A 23589-nucleotide genomic window follows, 5' to 3' on the forward strand; every position below is an offset into this window, starting at 1 on the left:
AGATAAAATAAACACCAATTCGAGCACGCCATGACAAAACAGGCGGCTCATGCAATAAAATAGCAAATCAGACACTGCCCGGGAACTATCATGTGTCGAGTAGTCCAACCGAGCCCAAACACCTACGCTATGCCGCAGACACTGTACCCGTGTGCCGCCGTGATTTCGAAAACGCCCGTATGCAGAAGTTAATGCTAGATATGCTGAATATTTCCACACCGAAGCTTCACTCGTCCTTATTCCTATATTATCATTCGTTCTTCTGACCATTGGTCTGCTGCACGCTCACGCTCTGCTTTCCACTCATCTCAGAGCTCAACATCTTGTTGTACATTCCCTTGATCTGGGGAACCGTGATATTCTGTCGAGGCCAGTAGTTGTTGACCGTGAAGTTCCTGCCCAGTTAGCTTCATGCATCCAAATAATACAAATGGATAGAACTTACCACAGACGCTCCTCCAGCTCTGCATTGTCGCGAGTCTCGGCACGAATGAAGTTACCAATAGCGATCAGCTCGACTTTCAGCACCTTCACGAGAGCATCCTTCTGCGCGTAATTCTTGGGCGTCGCCTTTTTAAGACGGCTCAGGTTGTCGCGCACAGGTCGTAGCTTCCGCTCGATGAAGTCGTCAGGCTTCTTCTCTTTGGGCTTGGGAGTGGTATCGACGCTACGAGTAGGGCCATGGCTCTGACTGTTCGAACGGTTTCGTTCCTCGGAAAGCTGTGGTCGGTCGTCCTTGGGCCGCGGCCTATCCATATCTCCACTAACCCTCCGACGGAATTCCGGAGTGCCGACTCGCTCCAACAACTGTGGGCGACGGTCCATGCTACCACGGTCGTTGCGATATTCCTTGCGGTCAGACGGCCTGTACTGATCGCTGTTCCTCGACCGATCATGACCATTCTTGTCGTATTGCCGACTGTCAGGCCGGCTCTCGCTGTTGCTGTGGGTACGCTGCATAGGCCTCTCAGAGTCGCGTGACACAACCTTGCGCACTTGACCAGACGGCGCCGGGCTAGCAGAAACACTCGAACCCTTCTCTGGTCGACGGGCGATATTCAGGTGATGCTTCTTGTTGTTGCGATGGTGGTTCTCCATGAGACGCTTGACGTTGGGATCAGCAGCACCCGTCTTGTCTTTGAGCACGGTAAGAAGGTAATTCGCCCTTCGTACCAAGTGCACGGCGCCCGGGGACTTTGCGTTTTTCTCTTCTGCTTTGGTTCGCTCTTCTTTCTTGTCGACGCGATGCTCCTCAAGGAAGAACTTCTCGCCCAATCCAAGATCCGGATCATCTCGTATCTGAGGCCAGGCGCCGTAGCCGTGACGCTTGACACCAACGCAGAGCATGCCATCCTCCCGAGCACCCCAAGGACAAGAATAGCTTGCTGGCTTAATCGCATCTGGAACGCGGAAGTTGCGCCAATCAGCAACGCCATCGACGGCTTCTTTCAAAATCCGCATCTCAATGGGCCGCCCGATGATGGTTTCAGCATTGTTCTTCTTGGTACCACGGAAATCGAACAGCACAGCCTTCTTGTCCTTCTTCGTAAGAGGGCGATTGGCATCAACCTCCAACTTCTTGAGCCTGGTCTGTTCCTGCTTGACGAGGTCCTCGCTTGTATTGACAACCTCATCCAGAGTAGACTTGACAACATTCAGGTCACGGCCGACCAACTTGGCTGCACGAAGCATCTCATCGCTACGCTCCTCAAGAGAGCCATAACGTTCGTGGGCTTTGATGAGATTGCGAATTTCCTTCACGTTGAGGGGACGCTTTGGATCTCGCTTGACGTTGTCATCTTTCTCGTCTTCAGATGGCTCGTCATCAATGTCATCATCTCTGGCAGCCTCCAAAGCTCGCTTCTTGGCAGCTCGCTGCTCTCGTGCGCTTGCTGAGGCTGCTTTGCGTTTCCGTGGAGCGTTCTCCTCGAGCAGCTTTTGCGTCTTCTCCTCGTCTTTGCGTGATTGAATTTCGGCTTTGACAGCTTCGAGGTCCTCCTTTGGAATGATATCGTCCCACTCAAGATCAATCTTGACGTCGGTGTACTCGAAGTTTTTGAGGAATTCTTCACCACCGTCAGATGTAAGACCTGCCGCCTGCTCCGTCTTGTGTTCCTCGGCGTTCTCGAGAACAGCATCAATATCGAGCTCTTCGAGCTTCTTCTGGTTTCCAGACTGCTCGAACATCTTCTGCCCTCGGCGTTTGAGAATGTTGTTGATGTCGTCTGCAGAGTTTGGCTCGGTAGCGGCGCGGCTCATCTTATCGCTGAGTTCCTTTTGTTCACGATCCGTCACACCTCGCTGGATTGTGATGAATTCAAGCATACGCTTGTTGCGAGCGCGTTCCAGGATCTCTTCCTCAATCGTGTCCTTCGAAACAAGTCGATAAACGCTCACGGGCTTTTGCTGGCCGATACGATGAGCTCGTGCCATGGCCTGCAAATCAGCTTGAGGGTTCCAATCGGAGTCGAAGATGACGACTGTGTCAGCGGTCATCAGATTGATACCGAGACCACCAGCTCGAGTGGACAAAAGAAAACAATAGTCGTCGCTTCCAGGTGCGTTGAAGTGGTCGATGGCAATCTTCCTCTCGGCTGCTGGAACAGTTCCATCCAAGCGCTGATACGTGTAGTTTCGCAGCTTGAGGTAGTCAGTCAAAATGTCTAGCATGTGGACCATTTGACTGAAGATGAGGACGCGATGGCCGTCTGCCTTTAGCTTAGCGAGAAGTCGATCCAGCAGCATCATCTTTCCACTTGTCGTGATGAGGGCCTTGAGTGTCTCGTCCTTTGTCGCATCTCCTTTCAGGAACTTGGCTTCGGCATTTGGAAAGAGCAAGGCGTGGTTACTGGCTTTCTTGAGCTCCATGACAATGTTCAAGAGAGACTGCTTCTGTCCAGAACCGCCCTCATTCAAAGCTTCGTAGTTCCTAGTAAGGATGTTCTTGTAGTATTCCAACTGAATGTCAGACAACTCAACACGAAGAATCTTCTCAGACTTGGGAGGCAGGTCGTTTTCCACCTTCTCCTTCGTACGTCGAATCATGTAGGGTTGGATGGCTGCGCTGAGCTCGGCAAGCTTGTGGCTGGCATCCTCCGAAGCAAGGTCAACTTCCTCGTCGACGGTGATCTTGCCAGGCATAAGGAAGTCCATCAAGGCAGAGAGCTCTCCGAGTGTGTTTTGGATGGGTGTGCCGGTGATCAACAGGCGGCTCGGTGCATTGAACTGCAGTAGCCTCTCATACAGTTGTGACTCGCGATTCTTCAATCGATGGGCCTCATCGACAGCAAGGAACTGCCACTTGATGCTCGAGAGAAATTGCCAGTCAGCAAGGACGTACTCGTACGTAGTCAGTAGAACGTTGAACTTGATCCGCCTCGGGTTGCCGTCGATCAGTAGCTCCTTGTCTCGGATAGTGCTACGAGCGTCTTCCCTGCCAGTGTAGATGACATAGTTGACATCGGGCGTCCAGTTATTGAAGGTGTCAGCCCAGGCAGGCATTGTCGACAGAGGAACGACACAAATGAAGGGCCCGTCCTGTCGTCGGTCGTGCCGTAGCCAATTCATGAATGAGACAGTTTGCACCGTCTTTCCGAGACCCATCTCATCGGCCAGAATGACATTGGTACCTCTACACCAGTTGTGTGCAAGGAAGTTCACTCCTTGGAGTTGAAAAGATCTCAGTTTTCCATACTTGATATAGTCGGGTTGCTCGTCCAACTTGACAAACTTCCTCCGGGTGCTTATGTTCGACTCGCGAGTGTCTGAAGAGGGTCGGTTCGAGGAGCGGTCGAGAAAGCGGTCGATCTCAACCTGCGACAGCTGGCTGACAAGAGAGGCAGGCTCCCACGTGCAGAACTCATAGGTCAAGCCCTTCCCTGCTCAATCGTTAGATAATGTGGATAGGGAGAGATGACGGTATGTCACTTACACTTGACAAAGTACTCGGTCTCGTCTTCGCCATCTTGCGCGTCGATGACACGCTCGACAACGTGGAAGTCAAGTTGGCTCTCGCGCTCGGCTTCACGCGCAACCATATGCTGCTCGAACTCCTCGGGCTCCTGCTTCTTCCGTGCGTGGAAGTACATGTCGTTCATGACAGGGCCCTTGAAGTAGTTGTCGAGTTTACGCCAGCCCTTGTATGTGGACGCAGTCTCGTAGTCTTCCCACGAAGAGTGGTAATGGGCTCTGTCTTGCCATTTGATCTAGTGGAACCAAGTCAGTACTGCGCATACAAAGCAGTGGCACGGTGCACTTACAAGATACTCAAAGTCCTTCTTCTGCACGTAGTAGGGATCGAGCTCTGCGCGCAGTTAGTAGGCGACCCTATGCAGCACGATGGTGCATACACACCTATCCCGTCTTTCGATCGGTGATCGAGGATCTTGTCGATGATGGGGCCTTTCTCTTCCGCCTCGGTGGGCCAATAGCCAGGCGCCTCATCGTCTTCGTCCTCGACGAAAGGATCTTCTTCCTCTTCTTCATTGTAGTTTGTCACGGCCTTTGTGCGACGCGCCGAGAATCGGACTTCGGCTTGGGAAGGAGGCAGGCGACCCTCTGCGACGAGCAGCTGGCGCTGGCGTTCCTTCTTGCTTGGGATGTTCTTGCGCGCGTTGACGTAGCCATCCGACTCAGAGTCAGAGTCGGCTGACCTGAAGACAGGTGTCGGTTGGTTTGAGGCTGGAAGCGTGAGTTAGCACGACTCGGGAGAGATGATGGATGGGCAGACTCACCTTTGCGCGAGGCGGTTCTCTGTCGCTTGCGAGGCTGGTCAGAACCCGAATCATCTTCTTCATCACTGCTATCAACCTAAATTGAGTCAGTACTAGTTTCCTTGATCAGTGAAGAGGTGACTTACGACGCGACGACTTGGGCGGGCACGACCCTGGACTGGAGTTAGCTCATGTGCATGGAGGCGGTCGGTGCCACGTACGCTGCGACGCAGGCCATATAGCTCGGGGTTCTGTGTCATGTAGTCGTCGGGCTCTGCGCTTGCTTTCCGCTTCGACGGTATCCTCGACTCCTGGGAGACTGAGCTTCGAGTACGACTGCTCTCTGCCTGCTCCGACGGCGGTGATTCGGAGTCGTAGTCGCCGTCTGGCTCGCCCTCAGCGTCTACATCCTCCGACGAGTCCGAGTCGACAGCCATGGGCTCGTCTTCGTCGTACTCTTCCCCGGGCGCGTCGGCGTCGGAGGCATCGTCTGCTGCAGCGGCTTCTCTGGTGTCGGACAGATCGCTGTCACTGTGCTGGAGGGGGCTGTTCGCGGTCATGACATTCAGCCCGAGGGGTGACGTGTGACCGTTTGCGAAGGGTAGGGAGGCAACATGACCCGGTGAAGAGGACATGATGATGGACGTGGCTGCGAGGAATGGTCAGCGCGATATCTCAACACGCGCAGGGTTCTGGCGACCGAGAGCGGGTGCGTTGGATAGAGCAAAACTACGCGACCCAGAATAGCCAAAAAGCAGCAAAGAACACGGGCATGGGCTGGGGCAATGGAGGTCCGATGGCATCTGGCCATGGTCGATGGACGGGTGATGGCAGACGCATGCTGGAGCGGTGGAGGTCCCAGCGAGGGCGGAGCGACTGGAACGGGCGACAACAGGCTCGCTGGAGTGACCAACGCGCGGGGACGGGTCGGGCTATGGGTGAGAGGCGTGCTGGGCGATGTATCGACGCGATATAGTGATGGAAAGACGGACTTGGGCGAGGCCGGCAGCCGGGGCAGCACAGCGGGCGAGCAAGCCAGGGCAGAGAGAAAAAGAAGAAACAGCAAGTGCACTTACAGTCCATGGCTACGACAGCCGCGCGCGGAGTGGCGGGGTCGTGTCGTGGGGGGGTCGAGGTGTGGGTGGTGGTGAGATGTGAATCGGATGGGGCTCAAGGGTTCGGAGTCGCAGCACAGCAAGTCGAGAAGGCACGCCAAGGCCCACATTTGTGACAGCCAATCAGCGCCGATCCGTAAATCCTGACACCCCGACGCTCCACGGTGAAAGCGTGCAACGTCCAGAAGGCTTCTTTTGCGAGTGAGCCCTCCTCTCGCGCCTCACACTCCCGCCGCCGCCGTCGCCTCACGCCTCTGCCCGCCCCGGCCGTCGACCTACCGCGCCTGTGTCCAGTGCACTGCTTGTCCCTCGCGCCGTAACACCACCTCGCACCCCGCCAGCCCGACCATCTTCCCCAAGACAGCCCACGGGTCCCACCAGCAGCACCATGGGCGACAGACTCACCCGGTACGCACCCGCCTGCTGAGACAGCGCCGTCGATGCCTTCCCACTGACGCCTCGCAGTATCGCCATCATCAACTCGGACAAGGTACCCCGCTACCCCCTCCCGCGCACACAGAATTTCACCCTGCTAACCTGAGGATGTTCGCCGTGACAGTGCAAGCCCAAGGCAAGTGCCCCCACACAACCACCCACAACCACACACGCCCCTCTAACACGCCCCAGAAATGTCGCCAGGAATGCAAAAAGTCGTGTCCCGTCGTGCGCACGGGCAAGCTGTGCATCGAGGTGACCAACGAGTCCAAGATCGCCTTCATCTCGGAGCGCCTGTGCATCGGGTGCGGTATCTGCCCTAAGAAATGCCCCTTCGACGCCATCAACATCATCAACTTGCCCACCAACCTCGAGACCCAGGTCACCCACCGCTACTCGGCCAACAGCTTCAAGCTGCACAGGCTGCCCATGCCCCGCCCCGGACAGGTCCTGGGTCTGGTTGGCACAAACGGTATCGGCAAGAGCACGGCGCTGAAGATTCTGAGCGGCAAGCTCAAGCCCAACCTGGGGCGCTACGACAACCCGCCCGACTGGGAGGAGATTCTCAAGTACTTCCGTGGCTCGGAGCTCCAGAGTAAGGACCCGTCACCCACCACTGTCAACACGCACTGACACGCCACAGACTACTTCACCAAGATCCTCGAGGACAACCTCAAGGCTGTCGTCAAGCCCCAGTATGTCGACCAGATCCCCAAGGCCATCAAGGCGACCGACAGGTCTGTTGGCTCCCTCATCTCCACCCGCTCGCAGATGGAGAACTTTGACGAGATGATCGACGAGCTCGAGTTGAGGCACATCTTCGACCGAGACGTCAAGCTGCTCTCGGGTGGAGAGCTGCAGCGCTTTGCCATCGCCCTCGTCTGCGTGCAGCAGGCCGACGTGTACATGTTCGACGAGCCGTCCTCCTTCCTCGATGTCAAGCAGCGTCTCGCCGCCGCCCGCAAGATCCGCAGCTTGCTCCGGCCCAACGACTACGTTATTGTCGTCGAGCACGATCTGTCTGTTCTCGACTACCTCTCCGACTTCATCTGTGTCCTGTACGGAAAGCCCGCTGTTTACGGTGTCGTTACCCTGCCAGCCTCGGTCCGAGAAGGCATCAACATCTTTTTGGACGGCAATATTCCCACCGAGAACTTGCGATTCCGTGAAGAGTCTCTGCAGTTCCGTATCGCCGAGGCTGGTGACGACATCGAGGTCGACCACTCGCGCGGATACAGCTATCCTACAATGTCCAAGACACTAGGTGGCTTCAACCTCAGCATCGAGACCGGCCAGTTCGAGGACTCCGAGATTATCGTCATGATGGGTGAGAACGGAACTGGCAAGACCACTTTCTGCAAGATGCTCGCCGGCGCTCTCCAGCCTGACGGCGACGTCAAGATCCCCAAGATGAGCATCAGCATGAAGCCTCAGACCATCACACCCAAGTTCCAGGGTACCGTTCGTCAACTCTTCTTCAAGAAGATCAAGGCTGCCTTCCTGAGCCCCCAGTTCCAGACTGATGTCTACAAGCCGCTAAAGATGGACGACTTCATCGACCAGGAGGTGCAGAACCTCTCTGGTGGTGAATTGCAGCGTGTCGCCATTGTCCTGGCTCTCGGTATCCCGGCCGACATCTACCTCATCGACGAGCCGAGTGCTTACCTCGACTCTGAGCAACGTATCGTCGCCTCCCGAGTCATCAAGCGTTTCATCATGCACTCGAAGAAGACTGCTTTCGTCGTCGAGCACGATTTCATCATGGCCACCTACCTCGCCGACCGTGTCATTGTGTTTGACGGCCAGCCCGGTGTCAAGTCGCGCGCCAAGACCCCCGAATCCCTCCTCACCGGCTGCAACACCTTCTTGAAGAACCTGGACGTCACTTTCCGACGTGACCCCAACTCGTACCGTCCCCGTATCAACAAGGACAAGTCCCAGCTCGACCAGGAGCAGAAGTTGAGCGGGAACTACTTCTTCCTGGAGGATGAGAGTTGAAGTGGTTTTCGACAAACGGAACACGCCCCCTTCCCAGCGCCGCCCGAACGGGCACGCGAATACTCGCATCACGAAGAAGGGCAATAAGAAGCGGGGCTTGAGGAGACGTGTGGCAAGCCTGCTGGAGGACGAGGGCGCGGCTGACGAAGACGACGACGATGACGACTGTTCTGTCCACGCTGGTCGACCTCCTGCGCGCATCACGCTTTGAGCATGTCTGAGTATAGCCGCGGGTTAAGTTAGGTCGCCGTCGTCTGCCTTTCCGCAGGTATGTGGTTGCGATCATGGCAACACGCGTTGTGTGGAACAAAAGTTATATACGAATATGTGTACGAGTGGTTTGCGAGTGGTGGACTAGGCAGCACATAGTCACATAGCCACATACTCCTCGTGTGATGTAAGAATTATACCTACTTGTTCTATCGTGTTTTGCTTTTGTTAGTATTTTATCTCGTTGTTCTGTGTGCTTGACTGGTACATCAAGTGTCGAAGTATCTCTCCGTGTGGGTGTTTGTTCGGGTTTGGGGGACACGATGGATACTTTTTTATGGATGGATGGATGGAGTAGACGGGAGTAAACGGTAAAGGACCGGAAGGGGTATTCACACCCTGCCATACCAAGTAAACATTCAGATATACCACACATCGCTAACACCTAAAATATAAGAATAACAATAATTTTGCACATGCATATCTATGCAATGTTGAAAATGTCCTATTGCGATATAGTGTATCCATCCTCGACACGCAAAGAGAGGAGGGGTATTCTACGAAAGGGTTTGTTTTGTTTTGTTCGGATTCGACTACACTTCATACCACACCGACCAGACCATATCGTACCATACCAAACTAGACTGGATCAGACTGGATAACCCCTTACCAAACCATACCAAACCAGTCCAACCAAACCATACCAGGCCAAACCATACCAGGCCAAACCATACCAGGCCAAACCATACCAACCCCAGACTCAACGCCACGCACACTCCTCCTCAATAGGCATAGGCGTGCGTTCCGTCAGCTCGCGCTCGAACACATCGTCCTCGCCATCCTCATCTGCATCTGCATCCAGCCCGTGGCCCGGCGAGCGCACAGGACTACTCTGCACATCCCGACTACTCGCAGTCGGAGGAGGAGACACCACACCACCGCGCTCCTCAACAACACTCCCCCTCTTCCTCGCGCGCTCCACCCTCGCCTCATCCCTCTGCCTCATAAGCTCTTTCTCAAGCCCCACAGCCCTCTCCCTCCTCTCCTCCACATCCCTCCTCTTAACCACCTTCCCCAACGCATCAGACGCCTGCACCAACCCATCAATACTAATAGCATGATTCGTCATCTGATGATTAATATAATGATACACCGCCGCGGGCGCCTCACACAGCAGCAGCGCCTTCTCATTCAATTTCAGCAGGGCAAGCGCGATCTGAAACAAAAACGTCGCGCCGTCGTGCATGCACAGCACGACGTCCCAGACGCGGAACAACGCCTCAGCGGATAGACAGTCCGTGAAGACGGACAGAAACCATTGGAAGGTTAGGGCCTCGAGCTCGATTTCCAGCGCGTCGAGATGCGCGGAGAGGCGCGGCAGGAGTTCTACGACGTAGGAGCGGAGGACGGATTGGTCTGCGCGCGAGGTGAGGAGGTGTGCGTCGTAGTAGTTTTGGGGCAGGATGGTTTCGATCATTGTGGCGAGCATCCAGAAGGCGTCTTCGGAGGTGGGGAGGATGAGCAGGAGGCACGCCGTGATGAGGTTCATGCCCTGGCAGTAGCCGACGTCGGGGTTGCGGCGCGAGTAGGCGAGGAGCACTTCGTTGAGCTTAGCGACGCCCGGGCCCGTGCGGAAGAAGATGTTGTCCGTGAGGGTGCGGGTGATGTCCATTTGGATCTGAGCCGCGATAACAGGGTCGTCGGAGCCATTGTCGAGCAAGTCTTCGTAGTAGCCTGGTATGCGCAGGGCAGCCGCACCGCTGCACTCGGCCCAGACTTTTGCGCGGTATGCGACGGGGATGCCTTCGAGCACCAGACGGCGGAATTCTTGCCATTTTGCGCGCCCGAGTTTGCCCTTGTTGCCTAGGCTGGCCATGCCGACCATTTCTCCGTCTGTGAGGAGTGTCTCGGGCATGGCGTGGGGGCGGCCTTCTCCTGTGCCGGCGTCGCCCTCGCGTTTGCGCTCGGCGCGCACTTTGCGCAGGAACTCGTTCCAGCGCACTGTTCGCTCTTTTTGGAGGTTGTCGTGCAGTTCGCTCATCTGGTCGAGGAGGGACTTGACGGGATCGGCCTGGGAGGTTGGGTATTGGTTCACGGGCATGGATGGGCCGATGGAGGGCGATGCGATTGAGAGCTCTGCAAAGCTGGAGACAATGCGTGATGGCGAAGGTTCGGGGTTGGCGCTTGAGAATGGTAAGGATCCGCGCTTCGTCAGAGTGATCTGGCTCGACTTGGGAGCGGAGGTTTCTCCCTCTGCCGACTCCACGGATGTGATGGGTGCTGCAGAGGGGGTGTGTGAGAGGAGTTCGGTGGGATGCGTTGCGAGCTTGAGGTAGTCCACCCATGTTTTCAAGACTGGCTTACCGCTCTGGTCGTCAGAGCCAGAACTGGAAGGGCGCGAAGGGTCTTCATTCACATCAGAGGTAGCAGGATTCGCGCCATCGGTCTCCTCTTCGAAGCCCAGCCTACTGAACACGGATCTGCTGTCTCCTAGAGACTCGATATTGCTGTTTCGCTTTTGCTTGGCCAGTGCTGCTGCTGCCTCGCTCTGCCTCTTCTTTCGACGCTGATCATAGATGAATCCGAATCGATCGGTCAAGTACTCGCTGCTCCCAGTGAACCTGTTGTGGTGCTGTACCAGTGTGGGCGGCCGTGACTCTTCCGGCAGAATGCGATCCATCTCCACAGGCCCAAGATTGCTGAGGCCACGACTGGGCGGGTGCGGGCTGGTGGTTTTAGAGACCAGCTTCTGTGTCTCAGTTGCTGTGCTTTTGATTGTCCCGTTTGGACCAAGAGCTCGTCCTCGTTGTTGCACATTGGCGAGAGAAGACCTGGCAGACTGGGTAGTCCTTGTCGAGTTCACAGACGGTGTGCGATCTGCATTGCCCGAGTCGATGTGCTTGCGACCTCTGACTGTGTTGGCCTTGCTGCCTGCCTGGCTGTTGCCCGCCACCATCTTCAGAGCCCAGCTCGCCAGAGACACAGAAGACCGACGCGAGGATGGCTCTGGGGAACGGCCATGGCTCTGGAGTCTGCGCAAAGCGGGAACGGCGCCATTCCCCTTGTCAGCAGCAGGAGGCACAAACAAGTCGTTTGCGAGGGCCTTCCGGGACAGCGGCTTGGCTCCACTGGATGCTCGCGGTCTGCTTTGTGTTGGAAAAGTCTCCGACTCTCTGTCGATCAAGCTTGCAACCGAGGGGGCTCTGCTGCTGTTCCTGCTGGCCCCCGTCCAGATGTAGCTCTTCCAGTTGGCGCGTCTTGGGTCGCGGGTCGCTTCTGATGCTATGGAGTGAATGGAAGCTACGTCGGCTGCTGGTGCTGCGGATCCAGAGTCGATGCCTAGCGCGTCAGGGTGCGTGGCCACCTCGTCCTCCATGGCTCGAGCCAGCCTGTCCTCCATGGGGTCGTCGGGATGCAGGCCGGAGAGGGCACTGTCGCCTCTTGTCCTCGTGTGGGCGAGCTGGTTGGGTTGGTCTTTGTTCCTCTCCAGCTCGCGCAGCCTGTTCTCGATGTCCATGTTGGAGACCTCGCATTCCTGCAGCATCTTCCGCAGTATCCTCTCCCGCTCCTCTGCTCGCCGCCTCAGGGCTGTGATCTGGGCGTCTCGCTGGGCCAGGTCTCCCGCCAGCTGCTTGACCAGGGCGACTGCACCGGCCTGTGCCAGGGCATCCTCGATGTTGTCATCAGTGGAGAAGTGCAGGTTCCCCGGCACCTTGGCGGGCTCCTGGGGCGTGTCGTCGAAGAGGGCGGTGCGGGTGCGTGTCGAGGATGTGGCGACCAGGCTGCCGACGATCTGCTGTGTCGACTTGGTCACCTTCCTCACAGTTGTTGCGGGCGCGGGGCTCTTGCCAGCGTCGGGCGGCGGGATGGCCCTGACCGTTTCGGGCGACGTCACGGGCTTGTTTTCTGCTCCCCTAGAAGCGTCGTCGGCCAGTCCCGAAGCAGAGCGGAACCAGCCATTCATGCGCGCCTGCACGGGCGATGTCTCGGGGCTCGGCGAGAGCGAGGGGAAGGACGTGAGGCTCTTGGTGTCTTCGGCGGGCGAGTGGGCCCGGCTGCGGCTGCGGCTCAGCGAGGCATTCGAGGCGCGCTTGGTCGGTCTCACGCGCGCCAGACTGCGGTTCCGGGGGTTCGACAGGGTCGAGTTCTGCGAGGCGGTGCGCACGAGGTCCACAGACCGGGGAGTGTCGACGGCCGCCATCAGAGTCACGGGCAGCGCATTCGCGGGGGAGTTGGGTGCGCCGGACGTGAGGCTTGAGTGGGACGGGTGTTGGGGCGAGAGGCAGGTGCTGCGTGGTCAGGTTGGCGATTGTGTGCGCTGCTGGATGGACAGGTGGGACAGGCTGCGTCATGCATGGAGACAGTGATTCGCGCCTCTTGCAGCCCACTCCCGCTGTTATTTAACCGTGTGCACAGTCAAAGGCGCAAGCGTGTTTCAGGCGCCAAGGGCGATGCATAAAGGGCAGCGTCTGCAAACCGCGGGCAAGCAGACTGGCAAAAGCAAGGGGTTCGGGCACAAACGGTGGTTGTGAAGGTCGACTTGTCCAGCAGTCGACCATTCCGCCCGTTGAAACGGCCCGATCGCCGCATGGCAGGCCTGCACTCCGCTCTCTCCAGCCTTGTGCATGCACACGCGACACGCGACGAGACGAGACGAGACGACTAAATCCTCCGCCTTTGTGGCCCAAGCTACTCGCCCGCCATGCCCGTCACCGACGAGGACGCCGCGCTGCAGGCTATTGCGACATTGCAGGACTTGTCCGTTGAGCAGCAAGACGCCCTGCACGCCGTCAATGCTATAGTGCACAACGGGGAGCCGTTTGTCAATGTCCATGAATTGTTTGCCCACTACAATGTGCTGTATTTTCGGGGACTGCTGCTGCCCCGCGTCGAGCTCCTGTGGTCGCCGCGACTGACGCTGTAAGAATGTTGTTTGCCGTCTGCGTCGCCCTGCGAGAGCATCACTGATATCACGTGCAGTTGTGCTGGCATCTGCGAACTCTCCAAAGACCCATCCACTGGAAAGTTGACGCGCATTCGTCTGAAGCTGAGCACCCCACTGTTGCAGTATCGTCCGCGATCAGACACCATCAACACACTGCTGCATGAGGCCATACACGCCTACTTCTTCATCACCACCTCTTGGAAGCATTCGCGCGGTGACGACGGGACTGGACATGGCCTAGGCTTTCAATTGTTTGCTGATGCCGTCAACAACCACGGCAACTATGAAGTCACAATCTACCACACTTTCCACGACGAGGTGGAGAGTTTCAGGACACATGTCTGGCAGTGCGACGGGCCATGCAAGATGCAGCCGCCCTACTTTGGTCTAGTGAAGCGCAGCATGAACAGAGCGCCTGGGAAGAGCGACAATTGGTGGTTGAAACACGAAGCCGAATGCGGAGGAACGTACACAAAGACCCAAGAGCCCGCTCCTACGAAGAAGCAGCTCGAGGCTTTGAGCAAGAAGGAACGTGCAGGGCGCCAGAAGAACAAACTAGACAGTTGGGTCACAGCACAAAGAACGCAGGACGATGAAGTAGTAGGTAAAACTGTCGATCAGCCTATCGATCTTGACACGGAGGACAACCCTCGCAAGATGTCGAGTAGGTCAAAGAAGAAGCAAGCCGTGGCAGTGGACGTTTCACTCGACGCGGATCCTTCTTTGAGCTCTGTAGCAGGCCAGAAACGGCCGCGAACGAGCGATGATGACGAGAATATCACTATTGAGAAGAAGGTACTCGTCGAGTGTCCGATATGTAACATGCGAATAGCTGAATCAGACATCAACCAGCACCTGGATGTGGTGCATTCTCTTTGCGCTTCTTGATCCTGGACCAACTACGTCATCTCCGTAACAGCTGACATATGGATGCTCCGCAACTCTCAATCCATGCAACAGAACCGCAGCTCTGAAGTTGAAATCATCAGTACTGTTGCCTCTCTCGCTGATATATCGCAAATAGTTACATCGTAAGGTTGGAAATTTACCAGTTGTACATTTTGCGGAATCATCGTTCGATAGGTGAGTTCACAAGTCTTCTCATGATTCCCGTCACAAGGTGAAATGGGATGTCTTCTAACACTTCTTGAACTTACAATTCCTAGCTTGACGTCAACCACCGGTTAGCCCTACCTAGGAACTGGACGTCTGGAACAAATTTGTGGCATTTGACCGACGACCCACAACACATCGAATAACCTCAGACGTTCGCACAACTGCTACGCCCCAACATCATTTCCCTGCGAATACGCTCCAGAATGGATTCCCACGTACAACTCCCTCCCTTCCTCTGTCTCCCTACTGAACTCCGCTACGATATTTACGACCACCTATCCTGCGACGAACCCATCTCATACCTTTTTCCTCACCCCTCACCTATCACATCTATCGACTGCCGTGGCCCTCCGATTCAGCTCCTCGTCACATGCCGCGCCATCTACGAGGAGATTCGCTTATACTACTTTGGGCGCGCTACATTCCGCCTTTTCGCGTACGGAAGCAAGGGTACGAGGCGTGAAGATATGGCTCCTTCGACTTTTACCGTCATTCGCCTCGCAAAGAAGATCGAGTTGATGATGGTGTGGAACATCACGTCGCGGCGTGCTCAAACGTCTATCAAGACTTGGCCGTGGTCTATGAACGGTTGGTTGGAGGAGCAGGTAGATCTGTTGTTGGATGAGGGGAGGAACTTGCAAGAGGTGCTTGTCAGTGTGAGGGATGTGTCTGAAGGGGTCAAGTGGGAGACAAAGGTAGGCCTGCTATGGCCGCTGGAGAAGCTAAAGGGTAGGGTTAGGTTCACCGTGGGAGAAATCACGGCGGCCGATGATGAAGAACAGGCTTTGAACTGCGACCTGGCGAGGTTCGTAAGAGAGCTGAACAGTGGATATACGGCTGGATGAAATGTAGTCAGCATCCTGATGCTTACAGTATACCTGCCTCATCTACTCTAGCGCGACGCTTGTTCCCCCGCTGCCCAATTGCAGTGAGTCATTTCCTACTACCTCAACCTCACGCTCAATTACTCTGCCAAAACTCCACAACACTCCTGCTCAAAGATGACTTCTTCGGAAAATCCTCGCCTCGGATGGATTGGTCTGGGCTCGATGGGCCTAGGTATGGCAAACAACATGCAAAAACACTTGAAAGAGAAAGACATGCCGTCAATGAGATACTGGAACCGTACACTATCTCGAGGTGAAGCATTACAAGAAATCGGCGGTATCCCATGCCAATCAATAGGCGACCTAGTCCAAAACTGCGACATAATCTTCATCTCAGTAGGCCCCCCCCCTCCCATCTACATAAACACCACAAAACGAACAAGTAAACCCAGGTCAGCAACGACGCCGTCCTAACCAACATAATCGACGAAATCACATCAAGCGGCCCCATCCCAAGCAAAACAATCGTAGACACAACAACCGTCCACCCCACCACCACCTCCGCCGTCGCCGCAAAACTCACCGCCCAAAACGCATCCTACATCGCCGCCCCCGTCTTCGGCGCCTCCCCGCTCGCCATCGCAGGAACCCTACTCATCGCCGTCGCGGGCCCCGACCCCGCCATCCAAAAAACATCCCCCTTCCTCCAAGGCGTCATCGCCCGCGCCGTCATCCCCGTCGGCCCAGACCCCGCGCAAGCCCTCCTGCTCAAAACGACCAGCAACCTCATCACCGCGGGCATGACGTACCTGCTCAGCGAAGCGCACACGCTGGCCGCCAAGTCGGGGCTGCCCGCCGCCGTGCTGGAATCGCTCGTGGAGCAGAATCTGGGGCCGTATGCGCATGGTGTGTCGAGGCGGTTGACGAGCGGTGCGTATTTTCCCCCGCGCGGCGAGGAGGCGATGTCCGGGTTGGAACTGGGGATTAAGGATGTGGCGCATGGGGTGGGACTTGCGGGGGAGGTGGGCATGCGGGTTCGGGTTGGAGAGCTTTATCTGGAGGCTGCGAGGGAGGCGGAGAGGGTTGGGAGGGAGAGGGGGAGGGGGCTGGATAGTAGTGCTGTTTTTGGGGTTGTGAGGGTGAGGGCGGGGTTGGAGTTTGAGACTGAGGGTGTGAGGGTGAGGGAGGGGAAGGGGAAGGAGTGATGGGATGGGACTTGTGGGGAGGTTTGGATGTTACGGACTTTTGTGCACACTGGTGCTGTCTATTCTCTCGATTGGTCTCAACTACTTTCTCCTCTCACATCCACGAAGATGGTAGAACAGACTAAAACAAACTTATACCCTCCACCATCCTCTTCTTACCCACCAACCCAGTCCAATCCCCCATCTCAAATCATATTCTCCCACTCTCCACCCAGGTAAACTGCTTAAACACTGAGGAAGTGAAGCGCTCAGACACAATTTTGTGGCGTATGCCTAGTGCATTGCACTGTATTGCACTGTATCACGTTCCTGGGGGGGGATGAGGTGTATGTTTGTTTCTGTGTAGTATAGCGTAATGCGTGTTGGTGTAGTCTTGGCTGGGTATCTGCATCGAGTGATTTTTGGTACTGTGGGGGTGTGGTTTGGTGTGATTTGTATGCTGAGACTGGTGAGTTGTGGTGATCCCTTGCGTGGTGGGGTTTGTTCGGAGGGATGTGCGTTGGGAAGGTAGAGAGTGGAGGATGGAGGAAGGGGGTGGGTAGATTTGTTATAGTGTTTACGTTATGATTGTTTAATCTGCCTCACAGTTGGCAAGAAATCAGCGTTTGATAGTGGTAGAAACTGAGTTTTATGGGAGAGTGAAGTGTTCCAAAACTTTGGTGGTGTACAAGAACTCACTTAGACTCTGCTTTCTCTTGGGGATTTGGTAGCAGATAGAATGGCAGCTGGTATAGCCAGAAAGGGAATGTACGATATACAGATATATTGTAGATGTGCACGTAAGTGGAGGAGAATTTACAGAGAGGTAGTGCTAGAGGCTATTGAGATATAGTATCATATTGGCCGCAGGGGTAAATTTGATGTTCTTTATTTTATTCATGTATCTATATGTCTTTAGCGTGTTTCTACTTGTAATAGAAGATAATAGACACGATGCAATGAAAGGATTCATGTTCTAACGAAGTAAAGAGGATAAATCACAGATGCTTTACACACAGCAACTACCAATAGGAGTACATAGTAAACATCCTTTGTATAAAAACATATACATAACCATTATCGAGAGCTTCGCCTGGAATGTTCTAAATGTTGTTCCTCGCTCGCCTACGGGCACTGATTGTATCTTATTTCCCATAGATGGATCTTGTTACAACCCCTTAGTCCAGCCAAGTCAGTCCTGCACAACCCGTCAACGAGGTCAACTTCAAAGCAGTCATCACCCATCAAACCCTTGTGCTGTGTCCATGTAGATCTCTCCAGGTCATAGCCTCGAGCATTCAAGGGGCACATCAGTTCATGCTACAGACTGTAGATCTCCTCTCTCCTGTACGGCTGGTATATCGGCATCTGTGACTACGCGGCTTGCTTCCTCGTTTCGACCGCAACGTACTAGTTGCACTAGGAGCTATTTCCAGCCGATATGTTATAGCCCTAGTCGATACTAGTAGAACATATAGATATGTCCCACGGAGCAAGTAGATTGTGTAGGCAACGGTTACTTTTGTCTGATACTATGCCAGACAAATATCAACTACTGCGGGATTTGTGCAGAAATATATCTGCGGACTAGAATACAGTATGCTAGGTCTTCTTGGACTATCTGTAAGATGTAGTGTGGCAAACTGCAAACTGTGAATTGGTCTCGAGGCATCAAGTGGTACACAGAAAAGCCTTCGTCAATCCCAAGTTCTGCTATAGGAGAAAGGTAAATTCATCAAGTAAGGCCGTCCAGCGTCAGGTAATTGACCGTTCGTAACAATCTCGATAATGCTACCAACCAGAGCGCTCATCTCCGAACCCCCTGCTATTGGGCTCTTTGACCTAGCAGAAGGATCAGCATACTTGCAGGATCTCGACAATGCCCATTCTACCCAAGCTGTCTTTGAGTAGAACCAATTAAGCCTCGAGTTCGCAGATTTGGCTCTATTAGGCATTCCCACACGCCATTTCGAGAACGCCACTTCGCATAGCACCCCCACGTGGTGACGGAGAAGCCGGAGACTGCAGTGAGTCTCAAGTCTAGCAGTTCTTGGCCCGCCGATATCGTCATGAGGGCTTGGGGATTCGTGATTAATTGGTAAGACAACGGCTGAAGGGTACTAGGCCTTGGCAGGGATCGTGCTTGAGTCAGGGACGGGGGGCGGGCCGTTCGCTTTCGGGTTCTTGGTCCTGTCAAAAGATGGCGGCCCTGGTACCGATCAACCCACTTGGCGTCTAAGCTCGTACCGCGTATTCCCAGGATAACAAGACGTGTGGGGAATCGTACCATGCGGCGATGCCCCATAAGTCATCGAAGCGAGAGCTACGTAACCGTTCCTAGGATTCGGTAAGAAAAGCGAATGCAGTAATTGGTACGACTCGCTTTTACTAGTCGTAATTTCTAAACGGTGTTTGCTATGACCGTGTAACAAAATCCTGCCGAGGGATGAACACATGGAAGTGAGGAAGCTCCGGTGCGGAGAATTTACCGCTTACTAGCGCACCCTCAACGCTGCCGCTTTCAAATAGAAGCCGAGGCGCGGGACCCATGTAAGTGAAGTCCTTAGTTACAGACAGTAAGCACACAGTTTCACAACCCATGGTTAGCCTCGATTAATGAGCACTGCGTAATCTGGCTTGTTGTATGCAGGTTCATCCACATGCGTAGTTGTACATGAAGTCTAGGTCATGGCCTTTGTGTCGGCTTACACAATAGCGTTGGCGGCACTTGTTGCTGGGAAGATCGACGTTGTCGATCATGCAATGGTTCTCCTGATTCAGCCGTATTCCGCACAGACATGAGCAGGCTGACTCGCAGCTAATTTCTTGAAACTCCGCGTTGGTGTTGAGATGGGTGGTATTGAGACTACCTGGCCTGGTTTGTGATTTGGTCTATCTAGTCCACAGAAATCCACTGCTTAGTCTCCGCCTTCACAAACTCCACCATCTGCTTCGGCGGGCCCGCAGTAAAGTGATCCTTGACGCCCTCCCAATACTTCGCACTATCGAAATCGGTAGGCAGCACGACATCGAACTCACTGATAACCCTTCCTAGCACGCTCCTCAACTCCATCATCGCAAGCGCCTTCCCCACACAGTTATACGGGCCCGTGGAAAAAGGATTGTACGCGCTCTTGTTAAGCACAAGTTCCGGCTTCGTCGTCCACCTCTCAGGGATAAACTCATCGGGGTCGACAAAGTTCCTCGCATCGCGGTTCATAGCGAAAGGCGGCATGCTGATGATCATATTACCGGGGATGAAGTGTCCGTTAATGCTCATGCCCTCTGGCGGTGTGACGCGTTGGGAGGCGAAGAAGACGGAGGGCCGGAGACGCATGGATTCGTGGATTACAGCGTCGAGGAGAGGTCGGGAGCACTGGCAATCAGTGTCGGCAGTGGTGTCGCGGAACTCTTTGCGAACGGCGCGCATGTACTCTGGGTGAGTGGCGAGGTTAATGAATGCGAATGTTAGGGCAGTGGATGTAGTCTCGCTGCCTGCGCTGATGATGAGTCGGGACTCGCCGTAGAGAAGCTCACGGCCTGCTGGGGAGTCTGGGGTGCCGTTGATCAGATGCGTTATGAAGTCTGGTGGGCCTTCTTTGCGCTATACGCAGTCAGTATGCGCAAGGCATGAATGAGGTGGTGGTATGTACGGCAATTCTAGCATTCATTTGGCTCACACTCCAGTCCTTCCATACTTTCATGGGGCCAGCGAGTTCGGTGAGTGCTCCCAAAGCGTTGAACATCCATGGTATCTGCATGAGCAGACCCATGATCTGTAAGCCATCGGTAAAGGTTTGCACGATGCCATCTGCGACATCACTCGAGTCGCCTTTGGTGAAACCCATTGGCTTTCCAAACGCAAGTTCAGCCATGACGTCGTAACTGTAGTCGACCATATATCTCATAAGCGGAACAGGCTTTCTATTCGCGGCTCGAATGCGCTCAAGAAGTTGTTCAGTGAATTCTTCGACACGCGGAGCGAAGTCGGAGAGAGCTTGGTATGATCAGCACGATGCTCGAATGAGAGAATGAGTTCGTATACATGTCTTCATTCCGTTGTCCCAGATCTTGCGACGCTGACGATGAAATGCCTTGTCGCGATTCAGATGTAGTGACTTCTCCATGATACTGTAGAAGGGGCCCTTGCGAGTCTTGGACTGAAACCCTAGGATGGGTTGAATAGCAGCCGGGTCAAAGATCGACAGCTCTCGCGGACCTGGCCATGTAAGCATCCAGGCAAGATTAATGTCGACTACAGGAATGACGGTACCTGTTCTCACGTAGTCTCCGTAGTCTCTCTGCAGCTGCTGTTGCACCTCAAATCCATGGAAGTGTGATTCCCACGTTTGCTTTAAAGCCCACCATTTCGACAGTTTCGCCCACTTTGGACCAGGATAGTCCCGCAAAGGATGGAAGAATGCTCGATAAGCTCCAATATACAGAAACAGCGGAAGCCAGAACGCCGCGGTCACTACCGTTGCAGTTAGAAAACTTGTTTTGTAGACAAGCAACCAGTACACAGAGCTCGAGATCACAATGATAGGCAACGAGAGATGATCGACTTCAACGCGTCTCAAGACAAATTCGTGAAGAATAATGGCAGATAGTGGCGCGAACACAAAGACTACGGCTGGAAAAGGGTCCATCACGGTAGGGTTGAAAAGACTGAAAAGGACTTCGGTCCGTATATCATAGCGAAGTGATCATGCATATTAGGATGTGGCCTCGGTTTGTAGTTTGACTCGCGCCGTCCTCAAGGCGGGACAGGCCTCCTTTCCGCAAGTTTCGGGAGGCTACAACCCGTTGATAGCAGCTAAGGGTTGTTGCACAGGCCTGCGTAACGGGAGGCGCTCTGTTTTCGGTATCACAGCGGCTCAGCCTAACCATCTCTGGTGTCTCGTGTCCGAAGAGATGTCGTTCCCATATTTTGACGAACTGCCGAAGTCGCCGCGCGGCTGGTAAAAAAACTCCCCGCAAACCCACGTTCGGCCAGGGACAGGCCACATGTGAACCTGTTGTACGTTGCATAATTGCTTTTCCGTGGCTGCGTCCCGCCCCAACACGATAACAAAAACGTGTTCCGCAAGTGTTCAGTGGCACAACCGTGTACGCGGTAACTTTTGATTGTGTGTCACTTCTCCGGAGTAAATCCCACTCAGATCTCATCCCCATGTGCCGACGGGCTCGATGAGACTTGTCGCTTGTCTATAAGTAACGGACTATGGGGAGTACGGGAAGATAATTACTGCGGCTATCCTTGCAATTCTTTGAAACAGAGCAAGATCGCCAATCACAAATCTGATCTCTTGATGGGCACGAACAAAGAACCAATTGAACCGGGGTATTGGGCAGGTATGGATATCCATGTTGGGCGACCTGCAGCTTACCCTACCACCATAGCACAAGCATGGGAAAAATCAGATGTATAAGTGGTTGAGCTCTGTATACGACGGATGACATTATTCCCTTTCTTGCTCTCTCTGTTCTCTCCTTTTCGCTTTTCGAGTTGCGACGATGACTTCTGCTCAAGGAGCTCTGGTGGGCGTGATGCCCCCTCCTGCTGGCGTCACATCCGATTTCAGCGGTAGCAGAACAGACCTTCAAAACCGAACGATCATGGTCAATTCAGTTATGATTGTTCTTTCGACCCTGTTCCTTGGGTTACGGTTACACACACGAGTCTCCATTTGTCACACCATAGGACTGGATGACTGGTTGATTGTGCTGAGCTGGCTTGGATGCGTCGCGTGGATGACGGTTTGTCTCTACGGTGAGACTGCTCGTATAACCAAATGACGCTCGACCTGACGAAGAAGTTAGATTTCCAATATGGATATGGCCAACATCTCTGGAACGTAACCGCCGAACAGATGGCCGGGTACTTGAAAACGCTTTTCGCCGTGATAACTGTCTACGTCTGGGTACCAGCATTGACGAAGCTCTCGTTGCTAGCACTCTATCGTCGCCTCGATCCGAATCCAAAGATTCGAGCATGTGTATACGCTCTGAGCTTTCTCGTGGTTGGATACACACTTGCTATTACCATTGTCGCGGCTGGTCCTTGCAATCCATATGCCCAGCCAGGCGCACAACAGTGCCTGGTGAAACTGAACCTGTTCATGTCGGTTATCAATATTGTAACCGACTTACTCATCTTGTTGTTGCCGGTAAGGATGTTGCATCAACTGCAGCTGCCGAACAAACAGAAGATACTCCTTGGACTGATCTTTGCACTCGGATCTGGGTAAGAAAACACCACACCTTGCTTATCCTCGCCTGACTAATTCCATTCGCAAAGGGTCATGATAGTCTCGATCGTCCGCATCATCTTCGTCTACGCACTCATTGCCGAGCCAGATGCCACTTACCACCAGGCTCGAGCCGCTCTTTTCTCGGCAGTAGAAGTGAACGGTGGAGTAATCTGTGCCTGCCTAGCTCTTCTGAAACCCTTCTTTCAAAAGCATCTGCCTTGGCTTCTCTCCCTCTCGAGTCGCAGTCGAAGCCGATCTGGAAGTCGCAAGCTCGGAATATTCGGAGGTTCGAGTGGTGTGAAGAGCTATGAGTTGCATAGTGCAGGAGTAGCTTCGGACAAAGAAGATGAGACCCAAAAAACGCCGGGGCAGATAGCGGTTACTACTACGTACGATATCAGCGTCCCCGAGCCGAGGAAAACACGAGGAGATGGAGACAGTGCGGAAGAATTGTTTTGGCCGGAGTCGCAGACTTGGCGGAATGCTTGCTGATGTATCTCATTGGGTCAAGCAGCCAGTCAGTGTGTGTATTTAGGCGATGTTATTCTGCAAGGCCCTAGGCCAATGTAACAGTGTTAAGCCATCATCGAGCTCGTATGCAGCCACCAACGTAAACAAAAGTGACATGTTCAAGCGCATTGTCATGCACTCTCACCAGCTGTGCTCTTTTGTACAGCAAAAAGTACTGATGTATGAGCCTGACTTGTAATGAAGTTGAGCAGTGTGACGTGATCTACTTTGGTGGATGAGTGACAAGGGTGACGAAGTTCAGTTGTGGATACCACGCTGGGCA

General features: G+C 54.3%; 8 protein-coding genes across 8 annotated transcripts; 5 read left to right on the forward strand and 3 right to left on the reverse strand.

Annotated features, from left to right (window-relative positions):
* Positions 1–327: 327 nt before the first annotated feature.
* Positions 328–5622, reverse strand: P153DRAFT_365028 (uncharacterized protein). Its single transcript, XM_033667733.1, has 7 exons — positions 4934–5622; positions 4859–4885; positions 4734–4809; positions 4354–4680; positions 4260–4303; positions 3932–4205; positions 328–3878 (listed from the first exon to the last, which is right to left on the reverse strand). Exons 1-7 carry the CDS (start codon positions 5345–5347, stop codon positions 442–444), a joined length of 4599 nt encoding a protein of 1532 aa, XP_033525826.1. The 5' UTR covers positions 5348–5622; the 3' UTR covers positions 328–441.
* Positions 5623–6691: 1069 nt separating this feature from the next.
* P153DRAFT_286397 (hemin import ATP-binding protein hmuV) lies at positions 6692–8260 on the forward strand (the record flags this gene model as incomplete). Its single annotated transcript, XM_033663464.1, has 2 exons — positions 6692–6857; positions 6906–8260. 2 exons carry the CDS (start codon positions 6692–6694, stop codon positions 8258–8260), a joined length of 1521 nt encoding a protein of 506 aa, XP_033525827.1.
* A 712-nt stretch (positions 8261–8972) lies between these two features.
* On the reverse strand, positions 8973–12983 carry P153DRAFT_365030 (TBC-domain-containing protein). The gene has a single exon (XM_033667734.1). It carries the CDS (start codon positions 12669–12671, stop codon positions 9231–9233), a length of 3441 nt encoding a protein of 1146 aa, XP_033525828.1. The 5' UTR covers positions 12672–12983; the 3' UTR covers positions 8973–9230.
* A 189-nt stretch (positions 12984–13172) lies between these two features.
* On the forward strand, positions 13173–14303 carry P153DRAFT_286322 (uncharacterized protein; the record flags this gene model as incomplete). Its single annotated transcript, XM_033663458.1, has 2 exons — positions 13173–13390; positions 13451–14303. The coding sequence occupies 2 exons, from the start codon at positions 13173–13175 to the stop codon at positions 14301–14303; spliced, it is 1071 nt and encodes a 356-aa protein (XP_033525829.1).
* Positions 14304–14708: 405 nt separating this feature from the next.
* Positions 14709–15376, forward strand: P153DRAFT_394779 (uncharacterized protein; the record flags this gene model as incomplete). The annotated part of the gene is made up of 1 exon (XM_033671337.1): positions 14709–15376. Exon 1 carries the CDS (start codon positions 14735–14737, stop codon positions 15374–15376), a length of 642 nt encoding a protein of 213 aa, XP_033525830.1. The 5' UTR covers positions 14709–14734.
* P153DRAFT_416401 (NAD(P)-binding protein) lies at positions 15101–16563 on the forward strand (the record flags this gene model as incomplete). The annotated part of the gene is made up of 2 exons (XM_033672150.1): positions 15101–15754; positions 15811–16563. The coding sequence occupies exons 1-2, from the start codon at positions 15533–15535 to the stop codon at positions 16561–16563; spliced, it is 975 nt and encodes a 324-aa protein (XP_033525831.1). The 5' UTR covers positions 15101–15532.
* A 2838-nt stretch (positions 16564–19401) lies between these two features.
* On the reverse strand, positions 19402–21191 carry P153DRAFT_335749 (cytochrome P450; the record flags this gene model as incomplete). The annotated part of the gene is made up of 4 exons (XM_033665670.1): positions 19402–20146; positions 20196–20539; positions 20588–20761; positions 20816–21191. The coding sequence occupies 4 exons, from the start codon at positions 21189–21191 to the stop codon at positions 19439–19441; spliced, it is 1602 nt and encodes a 533-aa protein (XP_033525832.1). The 3' UTR covers positions 19402–19438.
* Positions 21192–21883: 692 nt separating this feature from the next.
* On the forward strand, positions 21884–23288 carry P153DRAFT_429743 (uncharacterized protein; the record flags this gene model as incomplete). The annotated part of the gene is made up of 3 exons (XM_033672790.1): positions 21884–22315; positions 22366–22789; positions 22844–23288. Exons 1-3 carry the CDS (start codon positions 22060–22062, stop codon positions 23286–23288), a joined length of 1125 nt encoding a protein of 374 aa, XP_033525833.1. The 5' UTR covers positions 21884–22059.
* Between the last annotated feature and the right edge of the window lie 301 nt (positions 23289–23589).

Source organism: Dothidotthia symphoricarpi (genome assembly GCF_010015815.1).
Source record: "Dothidotthia symphoricarpi CBS 119687 unplaced genomic scaffold P153scaffold_6, whole genome shotgun sequence".
NCBI lineage: Eukaryota > Fungi > Ascomycota > Dothideomycetes > Pleosporales > Dothidotthiaceae > Dothidotthia > Dothidotthia symphoricarpi.